This window comes from Neofelis nebulosa, chromosome 18 (genome assembly GCF_028018385.1).
Source record: "Neofelis nebulosa isolate mNeoNeb1 chromosome 18, mNeoNeb1.pri, whole genome shotgun sequence".
Classification (NCBI taxonomy): domain Eukaryota; kingdom Metazoa; phylum Chordata; class Mammalia; order Carnivora; family Felidae; genus Neofelis; species Neofelis nebulosa.
Genome location: NC_080799.1, coordinates 42656843 through 42676455, shown reverse-complemented (window position 1 = coordinate 42676455; position 19613 = coordinate 42656843). Strand labels below are relative to the sequence as shown.

The 19613-nt window shown below is 43.3% G+C and overlaps 2 protein-coding genes and 1 pseudogene across 2 annotated transcripts; all 3 read left to right on the top strand.

Moving 5' to 3' along the window:
* The first annotated feature begins 4625 nt into the window (after positions 1 to 4625).
* LOC131501751 (U6 spliceosomal RNA) lies at positions 4626 to 4725 on the top strand (annotated as a pseudogene).
* A 3488-nt stretch (positions 4726 to 8213) lies between these two features.
* Positions 8214 to 10067, top strand: LOC131501163 (olfactory receptor 1F1). Its single transcript, XM_058710903.1, has one exon. It carries the CDS (start codon positions 8521 to 8523, stop codon positions 9460 to 9462), a length of 942 nt encoding a protein of 313 aa, XP_058566886.1. The 5' UTR covers positions 8214 to 8520; the 3' UTR covers positions 9463 to 10067.
* A 5340-nt stretch (positions 10068 to 15407) lies between these two features.
* On the top strand, positions 15408 to 17032 carry LOC131501130 (olfactory receptor 1F1-like). Its single transcript, XM_058710849.1, has one exon. The coding sequence runs from the start codon at positions 15798 to 15800 to the stop codon at positions 16731 to 16733; it is 936 nt and encodes a 311-aa protein (XP_058566832.1). The 5' UTR covers positions 15408 to 15797; the 3' UTR covers positions 16734 to 17032.
* The last annotated feature ends 2581 nt before the right edge of the window (positions 17033 to 19613 follow it).

The following is a 19613-nucleotide window of genomic DNA, read 5'->3' as shown; positions in this document are numbered from 1 at the left end:
ATCAATGGCCCCTGAGAAGATGACTAGTGTGTTTTGTGTTCAGGTTAAATGTGGGTGTGCTCTTTTAAGCTGCAGACCTGGAGCCTGGTGAGGAAGAAAACAAAAATGAAAAGCAGCAACTTCCTCTGATCTGGAATCCGACTCCCTTTTTTCTTCTGTCTTAAAAATTAATTTTGGGGGCTCCTGGGTGGCTCAGTCAGTTAAGCTACCAACTCTTGATCTCAGCTCAGGTCTCGATCTCAGGGTCATGAGTTCAAGCCCTGCATTGGGTTCCACACCAGGTGTGCAGCCTACTTAAACAACAACAACAACAAAACATTTTGCTAACTGCGGTATTACCAGTAGGGGCTTATAGTAGGTGCTCAATAAACACTTGAGTGGGGCGCCTGGGTGGCTCAGTTGGTTAAGCGTCCGACTTCGGCTCAGGTCATGATCTCGCGGTCCGTGAGTTTGAGCCCCGCGTCGGGCTCTGTGCTGAGTGCTCAGAGCCTGGAGCCTGTTTCGGATTCTGTGTCTCCCTCTCTCTCTGACCCTCCCCCGTTCATGCTCTGTCTCTCTCTGTCTCAAAAATAAATAAACGTTTAAAAAAAAATAAACACTTGAGAGAATGAAGACTCTCTTAGGCGAGTGGCTTTGGGTATGTTCGGGCCCCTTTGGGACCTACAGCTTATGGGAGACACAAGCTCTCAGCGTGGAGACGTATTCCTGCTGGGTGGGTTTTGTTGTTGAGCCCCTGCCTCAGGATCCTGGACCTTGGAGTCCCTGAGCCACCTGCTGACCAGGAGACCTGGGTCGAATCCTGCTGGGCCGTGTGCACGTCCACGTCCCTAGGCTTGCACACTAGGCAGCAGAGGAGGGCGAGAAAGCCGACTTGCCTCAAATACATGCCCAGTAGATGTCCTCGAATGAAACTCCTTAAGTTGGCAAGACTCAGATCTTTTGATGTGCCTAGTCCTATATCGTTTAAATTAGATTTTTATATTCTCAACCTTAGCATTTTTGACAGCGTGAGCCAGATCATTCTCTGTGGTAGGGGGCTCTCCTGTACAGTGTGGAATGTTTAACAGCATTGTTGCACTTTATTTTCTAGATGCCAGTAGCACCCCCATAGTTATGACGACTACAGATACCCCCATATGTCCAGTGTCTTATGGTTGTGAGCCACTTGTCTAGAGAATCAAGCCCATAAACGTTGGTGCAAACAGTTCTCATTTGAGATCAGACAGGAGGGCTAGTTTGGCACAGGGCCAGGTACAGGGCTGGCCGGAAATCAGCCTGCTGTGGCCAACCTAGAAGGCAGCTTGGTGGGGTCAGGAAATGGGCTATGTACAGGAAGCTAAACAAATAAGTTGATGTATTGAGGTTAATGGGAACCAGGTTTCTCAGTGATGGAAATGGGAAAAGAGAAGGCTTCCATTAATCCTGTGGTGTTGTATTGGAATCGGAGGTATTAGTGATTTTATCTGAGAGCTTGGTAAAGGTTGCGTCACTGGGAAAGATGGTCGTGGTAGTGAGTTTGTAAAAACAATTTCTTAAGTTTATTTTGAGAGCGAGAGAGAGCACGCGCACAAGTGGACGAGGGGCAGAAAGAGGGAGAGAGAGTCCCAAGCAGGCTCCACGCTGTCAGAGCGGAGCCTGACATGGGGCTGGACCTCATGAACTGTGAGATCATGACCTGAGCTGAAATCCAGAGTCGGAGGCTCAAGTGACTGAGCCACCCAAATGCCTCTATGACATATTGCTTTCAACATTCCTTCATAATCATTGTATCAATCACTTATTTCACTGGGAATTAAAGAATGAAGGTTTCTTAGTTCTATCATTTTTCTGTATTTTTTTATTTTTATGTGAATGTAAAATTAGATGACATAAGATAGATCGTTATTTTTTTTTTACATGGAATGTTTCATTTCATTTCATTTCATTTCATTTCATTTCATTTCATTTTTTTTTTTTTTACATCCAAGTTAGTTAGCATATAGTGCAACAGTGATTTCAGGAGTAGATTCCTTAGTGCCCCTTACCCATTTAGCCCATCACCCCTCCACAACCCCTCCAGTAACCCTCTGTTTGTTCTCCATATTTATGAGTCTTTTCTGTTTTGTCCTCCTCCCTGTTTTTTATATTATTTTTGCTTCTCTTCCCTTGTGTTCATCTGTATCTTAAAGTCCTCATGTGAGTGAAGTCATATGATATTTGTCTTTCTCTGACTAATTTCGCTTAGCATACTACCCTCCATTTCCATCCACGTAGTTGCAAATGGCAAGGTTTCATTCTTTTTGATTGCCGAGTAATACTCCATTGTGTATATATAACCCATCTTCTTTATCCATTCATCCATCGATGGGCCTTGGGCTCTTTCCATACTTTGGCTGTTGTTGATAGTGCTGCTGTAAACATTGGGGTGCATGTGTCCCTTTGAAACATGCACCCTTGGATAAATACCTAGTAGTGCAATTGCTGGGTTGAAGGTTAGTTCTATTTTTTTTTTTTTTTTTTAAATTTTTTTTTTTTCAACGTTTTTTATTTATTTTTGGGACAGAGAGAGACAGAGCATGAACGGGGGAGGGGCAGAGAGAGAGGGAGACACAGAATCGGAAACAGGCTCCAGGCTCCGAGCCATCAGCCCAGAGCCCGACGCGGGGCTCGAACTCACGGACCGCGAGATCGTGACCTGGCTGAAGTCGGACGCTTAACCGACTGCGCCACCCAGGCGCCCCCGGTTAGTTCTATTTTTAAGTTTTTGAGGAACCTTCATACTGTTGTCGGAGTGGCTGCTCCAGTTTGCATTCCCACCAGAAGCGCAAAAGAGATCCTATCTCTCCGCATCCTCACCAACATCTGTTGTTGCCTGAATTGTTATTGTGAACCATTCTGACAGGTGTGAGGTGGTATCTCATTGTGGTTTTGATTTGTATTTCCCTGATGATGAGCGATGTTGAGCATTTTTTTCATGTGTCGGTTGGCCAGCTGGATGTCTTCTTTGGAGAAGTGTCTATTCATGTCTTTTGCCCATTTCTTCACTGGATTGTTTGTTTTTTGGGTGTTGAGTTTGAGAAGTTCTTTATAGATTTTTGGATACTAACCCTTTATCTGATACGTCGTTTGCAAATATCTTCTCCCATTCCATCAGTTGCCTTTGAGTTTTTCTGATTGTTTCCTTTGCTGTGCAGAAGCTTTTTATCTTGATGAGGTCCCAGTAGTTCATTTTTGCTTTTGTTTCCCTTGCCTCTGGAGACGTGTTGAGTAAGAAGTTGCTGCGGCCAAGATCAAAGAGGTTTTTGCTTGCTTTCTCCTTCAGGATTTTGGTGGCTTCCTGTCTTACATTTAGGTCTTTCATCCATTTTGAGTTTATTTTTGTGTCTGGTGTAAGAAAGTGGTCCAGGTTCATTCTTCTGCCTGTCGCTGTCCAGTTTTCCCAGCACCACTTGCTGCAAAGACTGTCTTTATTCCGTTGGATACTCTTTCCTGCTTTGTCAAAGACTAGTTGGCCATATGTTTGTGGGTTCATTTTTCTATATTTCTTAATTGGCATTATTCTGTAAAGAAGAGCTTTCCCCCCAAAATGAACCCAAGATGAACTTCAGATCATTTTTAAAAGACAGAGTACATGCTAAATTCTTTCCCTTTGCTTATTGATTTTCACTTCCAGTTATAGCAAATTACCTTATATTTTTCTCTTTTTTATACTATTATTACTGATTCCTAGATTTCAATATTTTAAAGTGTTGTAATTACTTATAGTTATTATTTATTTATTTGATGCCCAAATTGTTTCAAATTTGGCCAGTGGGGAGGGGGAGTCTTTTCAATATCACATCTTTATTCCTTTTTAAAGGATCTCTATTTATTCACATATCTTTACTTTGAAAAATTTCAAGCCTAAAGAAAAAGAAAAATGTATGGATATAGTGGTTCATTTGAAAGTCATTTGCAGTTTAGAAATGTTCTCATTGAACTTTGAGTATTTGCTTATTTACTTACATACATATAATGTCCTAAACTCACCTTATCTTATTCCTGCCCAGACTTGCAATCAGCCCTTTCTCTATGGAATCCTAATTCTTTTTAATAGGAAATGGTGTTTAGAAGCCAAGATCTAGGTGCTAGGAGTGCTCACTGATACTGGGTTATCATTAATTGCAGATTTTGTTTTTTGTTTAGTTCACCTTTTAGAACAGCTTACTAATTTATCCTTTTGTCTTAAGTGTTCCTTCTCCAATCCTTTGTACAACTCAGCTGTTGGAGCAAAGAGTGGATCTTAGTAACTAGATTTTTTGTTCAAGGACATTCCTTCCCATTCCCATTCTTTGTATCTGTTTGGGAAACTCCTCCCTGCCTACATTTAGTCATGATGATAATGTACATCACTGGATTCCCACATGGAATGCATTGGGCTTAAGACCCAAGACTACCAAAACATCTTACTCTCCCATCCAGAATGATTGGTTCGGATTTGGGCATATGATCCAAGAAGAAATTATCATGGTCTCACCTGAAGTTATAAATAAACACTGGTAGGGGCACCTGACTGGCTCAGTCGATAAAGCAGGCAACTCTTGATCTTGGGTCCTTGAGTTTGAGTCCTATGTTGGGGGTAGAGTTTACTAAACAAAATCACATGTTTGCTTTGGCAGCACATATACTAAAGTTGGAACGATACAGAGATTAGCACGGCCCTTGCGCAAGGGTGACATGCAAATTCGTGAAGCTTCCATATTTTAAAAAATTGCGAAACCTCATTCCAAACCTCTGAACCACTCCACGGTGCCTACACCGAAAAGGGAATAAATCTTTAAAAAAATAATTTTAGGAGCACTTGGGTGGCCCAGTCAGTTGAGCACCGACTTTGACTCAGGTCATGATCTTGTGACTTCAAGACCCATATCAGGCTTGCTGCTGTCAATACAGAGCCTGCTTTGGATCTTCTGTCCCCCTCTCTCTCTGCTCCCATGCTCTCTCTCAAAAATAAATAAAACATTAAAAAATAATTTAAAAAATTTTTGACATGCATTTATTATTTTTTTATTATTTTTTTTTTTAATTTTTTTTTCAACGTTTTTTATTTATTATTTTTGGGACAGAGAGACAGAGCATGAACGGGGGAGGGGCAGAGAGAGAGGGAGACACAGAATCGGAAACAGGCTCCAGGCTCCGAGCCATCAGCCCAGAGCCCGACGCGGGGCTCAAACTCACGGACCGCGAGATCGTGACCTGGCTGAAGTCGGATGCTTAACCAACTGCGCCACCCAGGCGCCCCGACATGCATTTATTATTGAGAGACAGACACAGAGCGTGAGCAGGTGAGGAGCAGAGACAGGGGGAGACACAGAATCCGAAGTAGGCTCCAGGCTCTGAGCTGTCAGCACAGAGCCCGATGCGGGGTTCGAACTCACAAACTGCGAGATCATGACCTGAGCTGAAGTTGGTCGCCCAACCAACTGAGCCACCCAGGTGCCCCCAAAAATAATTTTAAAAGGGGGCACCTGGGTGCCTCAGTGGGTTAATTGTCTGACTCTTGATTTTGGCTCAGATCATGATCTCATGGCTCATGGGTTCGAGCCCCACACCAGGCTCTGGTGCTGGTGGTGCAGAGCCTGCTTGGGATTCTCTCTCTCCCTCTCTCTCAAGAATAAATAAGTAAACTTAAAAATTTTTTAAAGAATTAAAAAAAAAAAAACATGGGTAGAGAGAAGTTCTATGTGCCCAGCGATTGCTAGTTTAGGAGGATGTGAGTTTGGAGGTACTGGTGGCCATCTTATCTGCTACATGGAGAGACACAGTCTGTAGAACGAAGTCAAACAGAAGCTAACAGAATAGAGAGATAAGAAATACATGTCCTGATGTCATTAGTTGGGTCCCTGAATCTAGCCCTGCCTGAAACTTGCAAGAAATTTGGACTTTGCAATTACATCAGCCAATAGATTCCACTTCTTTTTTTTTTTTTTTTTAATTTTTTTTTTCAATGTTTTTTATTTATTTTTGGGACAGAGAGACACAGAGCATGAACGGGGGAGGGGCAGAGAGAGAGGGAGACACAGAATTGGAAACAGGCTCCAGGCTCCGAGCTGTCAGCACAGAGCCCGACGCGGGGCTCGAACTCACAGACGCGAGATCGTGACCTGGCCGAAGTCGGCCGCTCAACCGACTGCGCCACCCAGGCGCCCCTAGATTCCACTTCTTAAACTGGTAGGAGTTGGTTTTCTGTCGCTTGCAAACAGTGTCTTTAGTAATCCAGTGACTACTTTCCCCTCCTCCACAGATTTTTGATAATTCACATGGTGAGGTGGTTTTAGGCCAATTTTTGGAGATAGAATGTACAGAACTTGATATCTGATAACATGTATCTTATGGAGACCTGGGGATTCCTATGGCCCCGAAGTTCTTACCTTGAGTTACTAGGAACAGGTGAATGATATTTATTAAGACATCATAATCAGCATGAAGAATACATTCTTTATAAATAACCTAAGTGTAAGATCAGTTAGAGTAACACTGGTCTCCAGAAGACTTTTTTTAGTGATTCAACTGGCACTTCTGATTGAGGTGGATGGTTTTTAAGAGTAACTCTTTAATATTATCAACTTAGGAAAGTAAATTTTTCAGTGCATAAGACCAAAAGCTTTATGGGCGCCTTAAAGCCAGATCTTGCCTTCAGTGCTATGTGGTGATACTTACTGGACTCAAAAATTCTATGTTCCTCATTGGCACCCATGTTATACTAACTTATAAATGGACTCAATAATGGTTCATAGTCTACCTCAAATTAAATATATAATAAAAATATAGAATATAGGATAAAAAACTTGTCAGCTGACCCTGTATAAAAATGACTACTGCTATCTGAAGAGAAACACAAGACACTGTTTACAAATTATATTTATCCAGAACGTAGATGACTGAGCAGAGGACGATAGATGTAAATATCACTTAACATCTTTAGCTTCTACGTACTGGACATGGTTCAAGCCCAGTGCATCGATGAGGTTAAGGGTCATGAGATGTTTAACTCAAATTACTTCATTTTCACAACTGTCCAAGGTGAATATTATTTTGTGATTCTGTGAAGGTTGATAGATTTCTCAAGATTACACAACCGGTAATGGCAGATCTGGGAATTAAGGACACAGCTGTGTAAATTCAAAGTTTATTCTCTTAATATGTAGCATCATGTATATTTCCTAACAAGGACACTACCCCAGTGGGAGTGGAGTATAAAATATAGGACCGTAAGTTTTCTCTAGTAGAAAAGTTCTTGCTGATGATTTCCCCCAAGATTGTTGCCAAACCCTAAAGCAGTAATTACATAACTCCGACAATAGGTCTTTATTACCAGTGTTGGACCTAAAAGAGCCCGAGGAGGAAAAGGGACAATTACTTGCTCCTTTTCTCTAATGAGTCTCTTAGGGAATATGGCCCTAGTGGCCATGGTGGCTCTCGTAAAGAGCTGGCCCTCTGATTCTCTCAAACATCCTTCCTGCACCAAGGGTCGAGTCTCTGTGCTTTAGCCCTTGTTCATGCAGACTTAGCTTGAAAACCCCAGTGACAAGTCCATTCCTCTCAAACCAATAATCTCTGGCCAGGTCTGGAAAAGTGAAGCAAGCTTGGGACTCCTGGTGACTGTCATAACTGCCCTTCTTTCCGGGTAAGAGTCAGATCAGGGGGCTTTACCAATCACTGATTGTTAAGGTGGAAGCCTTTGCAGGGGCACGCCTCGCTACATCTTTCTTTTAAGTGGAGCCAAGGAAACAGTTCTGAGATCATCAATCAACCCTTGTGGTCATATATGACCATCTATGCCTTGTCTGTTTATGAGACCTGAACTGTAAAGAAAAACAATTGGCCGAGTGTCTGCCCATATGTCTGGATTATTTCCATTTCCATTTTACAAGTTAGACTAGAGGGAGCTCAGTGGATATAACCAAGAAGGACTGGCTCAGAGCTCCATAAATTGCTCAGAAAATGTGAGCCCAGGAAGCAGCAGCAGCAATGTTAGCATTCTGAGTGATTACTGATAACATCTACAGAGGAAACATCTTCACAATGTGTAGCATGTCCGGATTAGAGATGATGCAACTGAAAAATGTTCTCTAAGGCAACACCACTAATGACAACAAAGACATCAATAGCCTCTATTAAGGCGTATGCTTACTATATTTCAGTCCTATGAATATTAATGTCTCTATTAATATTTTTATATCTTTAGTGATTTATGACACTATTTAAAGATACGTGATCATGGTAGAAAACTCAAACATACAAAGAATTTCCGGACAAAACCACTGTCCCAATCTCTCAATGTCCTTCCAGAGGCATGGCCCTCATTTTGATATTGAAAGAATGCACACACAAAAAGGCCATCAGTGGCCAAAACACACAGGGAGCAGGGTTCTAATGTCTCACCTGTGTCACTCAGTTTTTCTCCTAGGAGTCTTCTTAGTTGCACAACCTTGACCATCATTTTCAAGGCTTTTGAATTTTTCCTGCATTGTCTGCCTCTGGGCACCAGCTTCTAGCCCCATGAGGGGAGCAAACCAGTCGAGTGTCTCCGAGTTCCTCCTCCTCGGGCTCTCCAGGCAGCCCCAGCAGCAGCAGGCCCTCTTTGCGCTCTTCCTGAGCATGTACCTGGCCACGGTCCTGGGAAACCTGCTCATCCTCCTGGCCATCAGCGTGGACCCCCGCCTGCACATCCCCATGTACTTCCTCCTCAGCCACCTGTCCTTTGTGGACATCTGCTTCTCCACCACCACCGTCCCCAAGATGCTGGCCAACCACATCCTTGGGACTCAGGCCATCTCCTTCTCTGGGTGTCTCACACAGATGTATTTTGTGTTCATGTTCGTGGACATGGACAATTTCCTCCTGGCTGTGATGGCCTATGACCGCTTTGTTGCCATATGCCACCCCTTACACTACTCGACAAAGGTGACCCACCAGCTCTGTGCCCTGCTGGTTGCTGGGTCATGGGTCATTGCCAACCTGAATGTCCTACTGCATACCCTGCTGATGGCTCGACTCTCGTTCTGTGCAGACAATGCCATCCCCCACTTCTTCTGTGATGTGACTCCCCTCCTGAAACTGTCCTGCTCTGACACGCACCTCAATGAGGTGATGATTCTGACTGAGGGTTCTCTGATCATGATCTCTCCATTTATTTGCATCCTGGCTTCGTATGTGCATATTACCTGCGCTGTCCTGAGAGTCCCGTCCACGAAGGGAAGATGGAAAGCCTTCTCGACCTGTGGCTCGCACCTGGCCGTGGTTTCCCTCTTCTATGGCACCATCATTGCTGTGTATTTCAACCCTTTGTCCTCACACTCTTCTGAGAAGGACACAGCAGCTACTGTGATGTATACCGTGGTGACCCCCATGCTGAACCCCTTCATCTACAGCCTGAGGAACAGAGACTTGAAAAGGGCTCTTGGAAAAGTGGTTGGAAGAAAGACATTTTCTGTCCGATGAGAGAATCAAAGCTGAATCTTATTTTCATGAAAACTTTTTTTTTAATCAACTGAGTATCAGAGAGCAGATGTTTTGTCAAAGGGAGTCTGGAAACAAACTTATTCATGTCTGTGCTAGGGGAATGTAGATGGCAATTGTTACTTACTTACTTACCTGTGGCCTGAATTCACCTGTACTCCTGCTGCATCTCCCAGTAATGAGATTTCTTTTTTAATGACTAACTTTTGAATTATTTTACACCTAAGTCAAGTGTTTCCTTTTTAAATGGTCTGTCTGGAAGGATACAGGTGTCACATATTTTTGAACATTAGAATTACCTGGAAGCTTTTATAGTCCACTGATGTCCAAGATCCAACACTGACCAAATAGGTCAGAACCTCTGGGGGTGGGGCCACACCACTGAGATTTAAAAAGCCTCAGATGATTCTAATGTGCAGTCAGAGTGGAGAATTTTTGGTCCTTGTTGTATTCCTTACATGTCCTCTGTCTTGGTCAGTCATAAAAATTGGGTCACAGGAATGATAACAGAAATTAGTTTTGAGGGATGCCTGGCTGGCTTATTCAGAAGAGCCCGCAACTCTTGATCTCAGGTCATGAGTTCAAGCCCCACGTGGGTGTAGAGATGACTCAAAAAAAAAAAAAAAAAAAGATTTGAGACTCAGGCAAAAGAATAGAGTAAAATATGAGGACTAAAGTGGGTAATAAAATTTCAGGTGAGGCTCAGAGGCCCAGGTGGGCATGTGGCCCAGAGTTTCAAGAGGCAAAGCAGCACAGAACAGGGAAACATTTCGATGGTGAGGATCCTGGTTGGCTTTCATACCATGGAGCGTGGGGTCAGTAGGGCAGTCTTTGATTCCAGGGGAGCAAATGAACACTTCCTGTTCCCTCTGCCTGGACCAATTCCCCCTACTTTCTTCTCTGTGGCATGAAGGAACACACACCCCCTATCAATACCCTCCTGCACTTTCAAGAAGCAAGTCAAATGTCACCTTGTCATCCATGATGGCTCCTGATTCTCTCTTCTGATTATTGAGCTCTCTCTTTTTTCCTTTGGTTTATTCTTCCACTCCAACAAGTGCTTTCCACAGATTATGAACTCTTCCATACCCCAATTCACATAGTATTTGCCTTGTACCCCAGTGCCTGGCACTGCTCCCAGACCAAAGCCTAGCTGAAAGGAAAAAAATAAAAGGGTGAATGCGTGCTGCCTTAGCTTTTAATTTGGACATTATTTCTTGAGTAGGAGTTTTAAAAATTGCTTCATTTTAAACCAATGTTAGGTAATACCTAACATACCTGTGTAGGTAATACCTGCACAATATGGAGCACCAGAAATCATAAAGAATAAAGCAAAAATAACCTGCAGTCTTGCTGCTCCAAGATGGCTGCTGTTATACACCTGTGGATATAATTTTAGAAAAGTTGGCTGAAGTCTTTCCATATAATTTTGTGTTCCAATTTTCCACTTCCTTCTTACCATGTCAGTAGAAGTCTTAGAAATGTGATTTTAATGGCCACATAATATTTGATCCATTCACGAATGCATTCCCTGACTCTGAACAATTTCGAGTGTTTCGGTACTACAAGAAATGCTGCCACATACTTCCTGGTGCATAATTCCCTGTTTGTGTCCCTCAATCCCACATGTAGCCTCCCTGACCAATTTCTTCAGCTTGCAATAGAAATTAGGGTCATCACTTCTTTATGTCTTCATTATTTCTGCCCCACCTTACCTGTCACTTATTATCAGGGGTATCCAGTCCTTCTTTCTTGGTGTCAAAGCACCCAGAAGCTCATTCAGAGGGATCAGCCAGTCCTCCTTTCCCCACCCAGGTGAAGAGAGAGAACCGGAAGTTGGACCCGTCCATTGGCATGATTGTGTGAATGACTAGCAAACAGTGCAGCTCCTGAATCTCAGTCTTGTGTGGTCTTTGTAGACCCTTTTGCTGCAGCATTGATGACTGTGGCTCACAACCCTTTGGGGGCAACTCTTGCACCCTCCTATGGCCTCAGGTTGCAGCTATCCGAGCACAAATTTACTTTATTCTCCACTGAAGTCTGACTCTGGGCCATGGTGGCTACACCCACAGGGGCTTCCCGCTCCACTGTGTCAACCAAGAACACTAGCTCACCTTTACCCTTCTACCTTTGACACCCTCTCTGAATCCTTGGGGGGGGGGGGGTCTGTCTTTTTATATGACGTGGACTTCAATCTGGTTTGTTTCTAAGATATAGCTATATCTGTAAGATAGAATTCAAATACGTGTATATGAAGATGATAATATTCTGATACTTAGTGTTTTTATTGATTGATCTGTAAGGCTTTATAATGAACATTTCAACTATTTTTCTATCTATTAATAACTTTTACTTTTCTTTTTTTTATTTTTATTTTTATTTAAAAAAAAATTTTTTTTTCAACGTTTTTTATTTATTTTTGGGACAGAGAGAGACATAGCATGAACGGGGGAGGGGCAGAGAGAGAGGGAGACACAGAATCGGAAACAGGCTCCAGGCTCCGAGCCATCAGCCCAGAGCCTGACGCGGGGCTCAAACTCACGGACCGCGAGATCGTGACCTGGCTGAAGTCGGACGCTTAACCGACTGCGCCACCCAGGCGCCCCATTACTTTTCTTATTTGATGTAAAGTTTTGGAGGCCATAGAGGTTCATGAAGGTTGTACCTTTATTATGGATTGTATCTTTTTGTAACAGAAAGATCTTTGTTCTCTTTAATCCTTTTAATATTAATCAAATACTCCTTACGGTTAATATGAAATCCCTATCTCTACTTTTTCTTGGACTGTGTTGGCTCGTTCTCTTGGACTTTCTGAAATAGTTGACTTGGATGAAGGATTCTTTCCCTGCTTGTCAGGTTGTTCTTTTTATTTATTTTTTCTTCTAGTACATGAGAAAAAATTGGAATACAATACTTCACCTGAAATTACTCAACTACGAAAGCCTCCGTCTCCTATTCACTGTTAAAAAACAAATAAAACTGGGGCGCCTGGGTGGCGCAGTCGGTTAAGCGTCCGACTTCAGCCAGGTCACGATCTCGCGGTCCGTGAGTTCGAGCCCCGCGTCAGGCCCTGGGCTGATGGCTTGGAGCCTGGAGCCTGTTTCCGATTCTGTGTCTCCCTCTCTGTCTGCCCCTCCCCCGTTCATGCTCTGTCTCTCTCTGTCCCAAAAATAAATAAAAAACGGTGAAAAAAAAATTTAAAAACAAACAAACAAACAAAAAAACAAATAAAACTTTATGAGGATAAAATTAATACATGTTTGATGGGAGACAATATTCCATGGGTCTCTTGTTTTTCTGTACATTTTGTGAGCAGTGACAGTGAGTGCTTCTGTTCTATATAATCTCTTCAAGAATGTTTCTATAGTGAGTGGCCTTGGAAGATGAAAATGATGCCTTTCCAGAGCAAATGGAGGGTTTTTCACTGTCCACTCTAATAAATATAATGTTTTCTTCTGGGGAAACATCAGGAAGGCTTTTTGCCAATTACAAAGGTTTGATTTTTTAAGGTTGGGCGTCCTCTCCTCTAAATCGCCCACTATGTACACAGGTGCTGCCTGGCCTTGTTCATGTCATTCCGTGGGAACTGGGGCTTAGGGAACTGGTATAAATGCTGATACGCTGGGTCCTATTATTCGTGTGAGTAATAAAGTCCTTTGTCTCGGACCCAAGAGTTTTGTGTCTTCTGCCACTCTCCGTGAAATTTGCAGACTAGCTTGTTAACTTGTAAGCAGGGTAAAGTCTCAGACCCTTTATAGTTCTTGACACTGCTTATTGAAAAAAGATTTTGGAAAATGCAGAAGATGATCAAGAAGAAAGAAAAAGTATCAGAAAAACCTGAATTCTGAATATTTTTGTTTCCTACTTCTTCATTTATCATTTTAATTATGATGATGCTCTGACAACAATAAGGAGGGCTGAGCCATGTTGGCTGACCAGAGCACATATGCTCAACCACAAGGCTGTATTGTATATTATATACTTTGAAAATGTCACTTAAGGGTGCCTGGGTGGCTCAGTTAGTTGAGCAGCCAAATCTTGATTTCAGCTCAGGTCATATAGAGTACGAGTTGATTATCCACTCATTCACTGATGGAATCAATATTCTTTTTCTGCTAAAATTAACCACTATTGCTGTTTCTTGTTTGCAAGCAAGAACCCAGAGTGAAACATGCTGGAATGTAACCAATTGTCAGGAAAACACTCGATCCCAGAATTGGAACACCATGAAGATTTTCTCCAATGAATATCTTCTTTCTCTATATTTATTTCTTCAACCCTTCTCTGCTTCTCAGTCCATCAGATGGCAGTGGGCAGGCAGAAGATGGTTGGATCTATACATTCCAGCCAAGCCACATAATGAGATGGACTGGCTCTCCTTCAATCCTAGTTCCAAATACCCTGGTCCAATCAGCTATGGTGAAGGAAAGGGCATATGGAACAAAAATGGCGTCTGGGGCCCCACAGTTACTACTATTTGGATTAGGAGCTTCTGTCCAGGAAAAAAGGTAAAACAATGTAAGTTGGATTGAAATCCCAAAGGTATCTGCCCCTGAGGCCTGGAGTTTGCAAATGACACCATGCTGAGTTCTCCTGGAGACAACATCCCTTAGAATCAGGCTATCCTTTATCCATGATGCCATGATGGATTATGCTCAGCTCTGTAATGTGCTCTCAACATTCCCATCTGCAAAATGGAGAAGATCAGGCATCACTCATCTTCTCTGAAGATAAGTAGGCCTAAGAAAACCAGAGTTATATGGAAACGAAAGAATAGCCCAGGGTCTTAAAAGAGGAAGTAAGAAGGACAGGGATTTAATAACTGAATTTTCACACATATATGTGCACAGGCCCAGATCACTCAGGTCCAGGAGAATTTTGTCTGGGACTTGTCTCCATCACGCTGGCTTCATTTCTAGTATCTTCCATGTTCTGTCTCAAGGGTTACCAGTAAAACCTTAGATAGTATTCTTTGTCATTACTGTTTCGTCCAGAGGGCCAAAAGTTGGCAAGACAATCATTCTTTTCTCCTCTCTAATGAGGCTCTCAGGGAATCTGGTCCCAGTGGATGTGAAGCTCCTGTAAATGCTTGCTCTGTGATTGCCCCAAACATCTTTCCCAAACAGAGGACTAAGACCATGAACCCCCTGCTCTTCAGTCACTCAGTACCTACCTCTGTTTGCAAGACATTCCAATCCCTACAATGAAGAGAGGTGTTGACCAGTTATGCAGAGGTGAATAACACATGGTAGAAATAGCCCCAAACTCCCTCAGGTAAGATGACAGCAGTAGAGACATTGGTTTCTATCAAGATATATATATATATATATATATATATATATATATATATATATATATATATATATATTTTTTTTTTTTTTTTTTTTTTTTTTTTTTTTAGAAACTTCCTCTGCTCTATCTTCCAAATAGAGGAAGTTAATGCCAGGAGTGGCATCGTATGTTACTTAGGAAGAACCCAGTAATAATCCGTTTTTTCTCTCATCTCTTTATGAACCATATAGGAGTTGAGTGGGTCAGGGGGAGAACTAGGAAATGTAAGCAGAGACACATAGAGTCAGGTGTGTGGATATCTATCTCTTTTTAAGTGTTAATGTTTCTGTTTCTTTTTATGTTTATTTATTATTTTTTTTTTTAATTTTTTTTTCAACGTTTTTTATTTATTTTTGGGACAGAGAGAGACAGAGCATGAACGGGGGAGGGGCAGAGAGAGAGAGGGAAACACAGAATCGGAAACAGGCTCCAGGCTCCGAGCCATCAGCCCAGAGCCTGACGCGGGGCTCGAACTCACGGACCACGAGATCGTGACCTGGCTGAAGTCGGACGCTTAACCGACTGCGCCACCCAGGCGCCCCTATGTTTATTTATTTTTGAGAGAGAGAGAGAGAGAGAGAGAGAAAGAGAGAGAGACAGAGAGAATGCCCAAGACAGGGACAGACAGGGAGACACAGAATCCACAGCAGGCTCCAGGTTCTGAGCTCTCAGCACAGAGTCTAAGTCAGGACTCAAAACTCAGGAGCTGTGAGATCATGACCTGACCCAGAGTGGGACGCTTAACTGACTGAGCCACCCAGGCACCCCTACTGTGTGTTTCTCAATACAAAGTAAGGATTAGTGAATCCAGTAGGAAGAACATCAGAACTCTGTTCGGAAGTTGGGAGTATGGGTTGGACAGGCACATCCTCTTAGCGATTCTATGAACTGATTTGCAAATGTGATCGTGCCTGGAGTCTGATTTGTTAACGATCCCTGTATAGGTATCTGATTTCACTGCTGTCTATTTATCTGAGTCCAGCCTCATGAGAGGAGCAAACCAGTCGAGTGTCTCCGAGTTCCTCCTCCTCGGGCTCTCCAGGCAGCCCCAGCAGCAGCAGGCCCTCTTTGCGCTCTTCCTGAGCATGTACCTGGCCACGGTCCTGGGAAACCTGCTCATCCTCCTGGCCATCTGCGTGGACCCCCGCCTGCACATCCCCATGTACTTCCTCCTCAGCCACCTGTCCTTTGTGGACATCTGCTTCTCCACCACCACCGTCCCCAAGATGCTGGCCAACCACATCCTTGGGACTCAGGCCATCTCCTTCTCTGGGTGTCTCATACAGATGTATTTTCTCTTTGAGCTTGCCGACATGGACAATTTCCTCCTGGCTGTGATGGCCTATGACCGCTTTGTTGCCATATGCCACCCCTTACACTACTCGACAAAGATGACCCACCAGCTCTGTGCCCTGCTGGTTGCTGGGTCATGGGTCATTGCCAACCTGAATGCTCTACTGCATACCCTGTTGATGGCTCGACTCTCGTTCTGTGCAGACAATGCCATCCCCCACTTCTTCTGTGATGTGACTCCCCTCCTGAAACTGTCCTGCTCTGACACGCACCTCAATGAGGTGATGATTCTGACTGAGGGTTCTCTGATCATGATCTCTCCATTTATTTGCATCCTGGCTTCGTATGTGCATATTACCTGCGCTGTCCTGAGAGTCCCGTCCACGAAGGGAAGATGGAAAGCCTTCTCGACCTGTGGCTCGCACCTGGCCGTGGTTTCCCTCTTCTATGGCACCATCATTGCTGTGTATTTCAACCCTTTGTCCTCACACTCTTCTGAGAAGGACACAGCAGCTACTGTGATGTATACCGTGGTGACCCCCATGCTGAACCCCTTCATCTACAGCCTGAGGAACAGGGACTTGAAGGGGGCCCTACGAAAAATGGTGGACAGGAAGACCTGCTCTTAGTGATGACAGTAGAATGGACCTATCATTCCCAGCATTTTAATCTTTGCCAATTCACTGAATGTAGTAATCAAAGTGTTTGCAAGGAACTTAGAATACTCTCAGTACACAGTTATGAATGAACTCAGACTTAAGTACAACCCTGTTCCTTTAAATAGGTAATTTTATTTGTTTCTAATTATTGTATTTCATATTGCTTTGCCTAAGGACAAGTTTTTCCTTTCTGGGCGATCACACTAAAAAGTTACATGTAATAATTTTTTCCCCACTTCCTTTTTTGGAAATGCTCTCAGAATAAGGCAGTGTTTTTTCTTTTTTTTTAAATTTTTTTTTTCTTTCAACGTTTTTTATTTATTTTTGGGACAGAGAGAGACAGAGCATGAACGGGGGAGGGGCAGAGAGAGAGGGAGACACAGAGTCGGAAACAGGCTCCAGGCTCTGAGCCGTCGGCCCAGAGCCCGACGCGGGGCTCGAACTCACGGACCGCGAGATCGTGACCTGGCTGAAGTCGGACGCTTCACCGACGGCGCCACCCAGGCGCCCCAGGCAGTGTTTTTTCAATCTTGGATACATGATAGTATCACTTGGGGAGCTTTGACAGCGTATATACAGATGTTGGACCCGACTTTGACCAATTAAATCTTATTTTCTGGAGTGGGATCCAGGAATTGGTATTTTTTCCCCCTTTAATGTCTGCAGGAGGTTCTAGTGTAATTTTCTGAGTTGACCATCACGCTGCTTTGGAGTTACTGGATGATTGCTCATTATCAAGAGGGAGCCTTGGCGCATCCCAGTCGGTTCAGCATCCGACTTCAGCTGGGGTCATGATCTCCACAGTTCATGGGTTGGAGCCCCATTGTTGGCTTCTCTGCCGATGGCTCAGAACCTGAAGTCTGCTTGGGATTCTGTGTGCCCCTCTCTGTCTGCCCCTCCCCCTGCTTGTGCTTCCTCTCTCTCTCTCTGTCTCAAAAATAGAAATAAACATTTAAAAAAAAGAGTGAGCCTAGAAACCCCAAAAGGAAATCTGATGTCTACTGAGGGTAATAACAATAGAGGTGAAAACCACTCACTGAGGTTCTCTCTGGGCTCAAGTGTTCCTGTGCTGAGACAGCCCATCCTTTGGCTCAAGGTACATTTCTTAGCGTCACATAGAATCCAAAGAACACTTCATAATTTTTAGTGCTCTCACTAGTCCGTTTAGTCTGCTCTAACAAAAATACCATACACTGGGGTAGCTTAAACGACAAACTTTTATTTCTTAAAGATCGAGGTGTCAGCAGATTTCGTGTCTGATGAAAGCCGGCTTCCTGGTTTTTCTTTCTATGTCCTCATGTGGTGGAAGGGGTGAGGGAGCTTTCTGGGGTCTGTTTTATGAAGGCACTCATCCCTTCATGAAGGCTCTGCAGCTCATGACCTAGTCAACTCCCAAAGGTCCCACCTCCAAATACTACACATTGAGGGGTTAGGTTTCAACATATTAATTTGGCAGGGAGGGGGGGCAGAAACAATCTGTGTCAGTGTCTCATCATCCAATTTGATTGCCTTGCCTTATGGGAGTATATTTAGCATAAGATGTTCCTTTGATTTTGGAGAAACAGATTAACATTTGCTATGTCATCTGTTCAGGGCGCCTAGTCCTTCTATCCGAGGGCCAAACCTTCTCTGAACCTTCAAGATCCAAGTCGCTATTTCCCCTAGGAAGCCTTTGCTGATTCCTCTAGGCTCAGATTCTCATTCTCTCTCCTGAGTTCCCACAGGAAACTCCTCTTTGACTTATTGTGTACGTGATTCTGTGTCATCTGTTTATTGCTGCTTCCTCTCCGCTTTTCCTCTTTGCCCTTAGGGCCCTCTAAAAATTGTGGGTGTTCAGGGATCACATACAGAAACTATTCACCTTGGGCACCATAAAAATCTTGGCTCCTGACCCATATTACACAAGCAAACCTTTAACATCGAATAGGTCAACAAAAAGCATGTGCCTTCTGAGAAGCAACCTGAGACATCTTTTAATAATTGTAGCAGAATGACAATAAAGGAAAAGAACAGATCTACCCTGTTGTGTAACAAAAGGTTAAGCACTAGGGTCTAGTCCATTTGCCACATTAGTAACCATTTATTGAAACATTCAGTATTTTTTAATTTGAAGATACAATTTTACAAAATACAGTGTTGCTATTGAGTCATTTTGCTTGATTTTTCTGTGCATGTGGCCTTGTTTAGCATTTGTTTCTTTTTAAAACTCACTACCCCATTAGCTCCTTAAAACGCTTGTTTTTGACTGTGTCTTTTTGCCCCCTTTGCTTTGCCACCTCCTCCTTTTCTACCATCTCATAAGCATTTGTTTTCCTCTTGAGTTTTATACTTGGATTTCTTTTCACTCTATACTCTGTCCCTGGGAAATTACATCTACTTTGTGTCTAACCACCTCTATGTTCTGGTGACTTCCGAATCCATATCGGTCTGACCTCCCCTTGACCTGTGTATCCAGTGTCCAACCTGGATGTCTTCACATCCCACATTTCCTAAGTGGAACCCGTCAAGTTTCCACTGCCACCATGGGGCACCACATGTGGTTTCCACACCATGATCCATCCCACCAAGCACAGACACATTTCTCTCCTGCCTGCACTGCCTATCTCACTGAATGGTTCCCAGTTAATGTTGCAATCCTCCTATGCTTTCCATAATCCCACAGGTCCAATCAGTCACTAAGTCCTCTGCATTCTACCTCCCTATCATTCCTCGATGTTATTCCCTACCATAGTGTTCCACAGTCGGCAAAAGAGATGTTCAGGCCCTAACTCCCAATACCTATGAATATGACCTTATTTGGAAGTAGGGTATTGACAGATGTAATCAAGTTAAGATTTGTTCAGACAGAAT

Coding starts and splice junctions, on each gene's coding strand:
- LOC131501130 (XM_058710849.1), top strand. CDS start 15,798: ATGAGAGGAGCAAACCAGTCGAGTGTCTCCGAGTTCCTCCTCCTCGGG.
- LOC131501163 (XM_058710903.1), top strand. CDS start 8,521: ATGAGGGGAGCAAACCAGTCGAGTGTCTCCGAGTTCCTCCTCCTCGGG.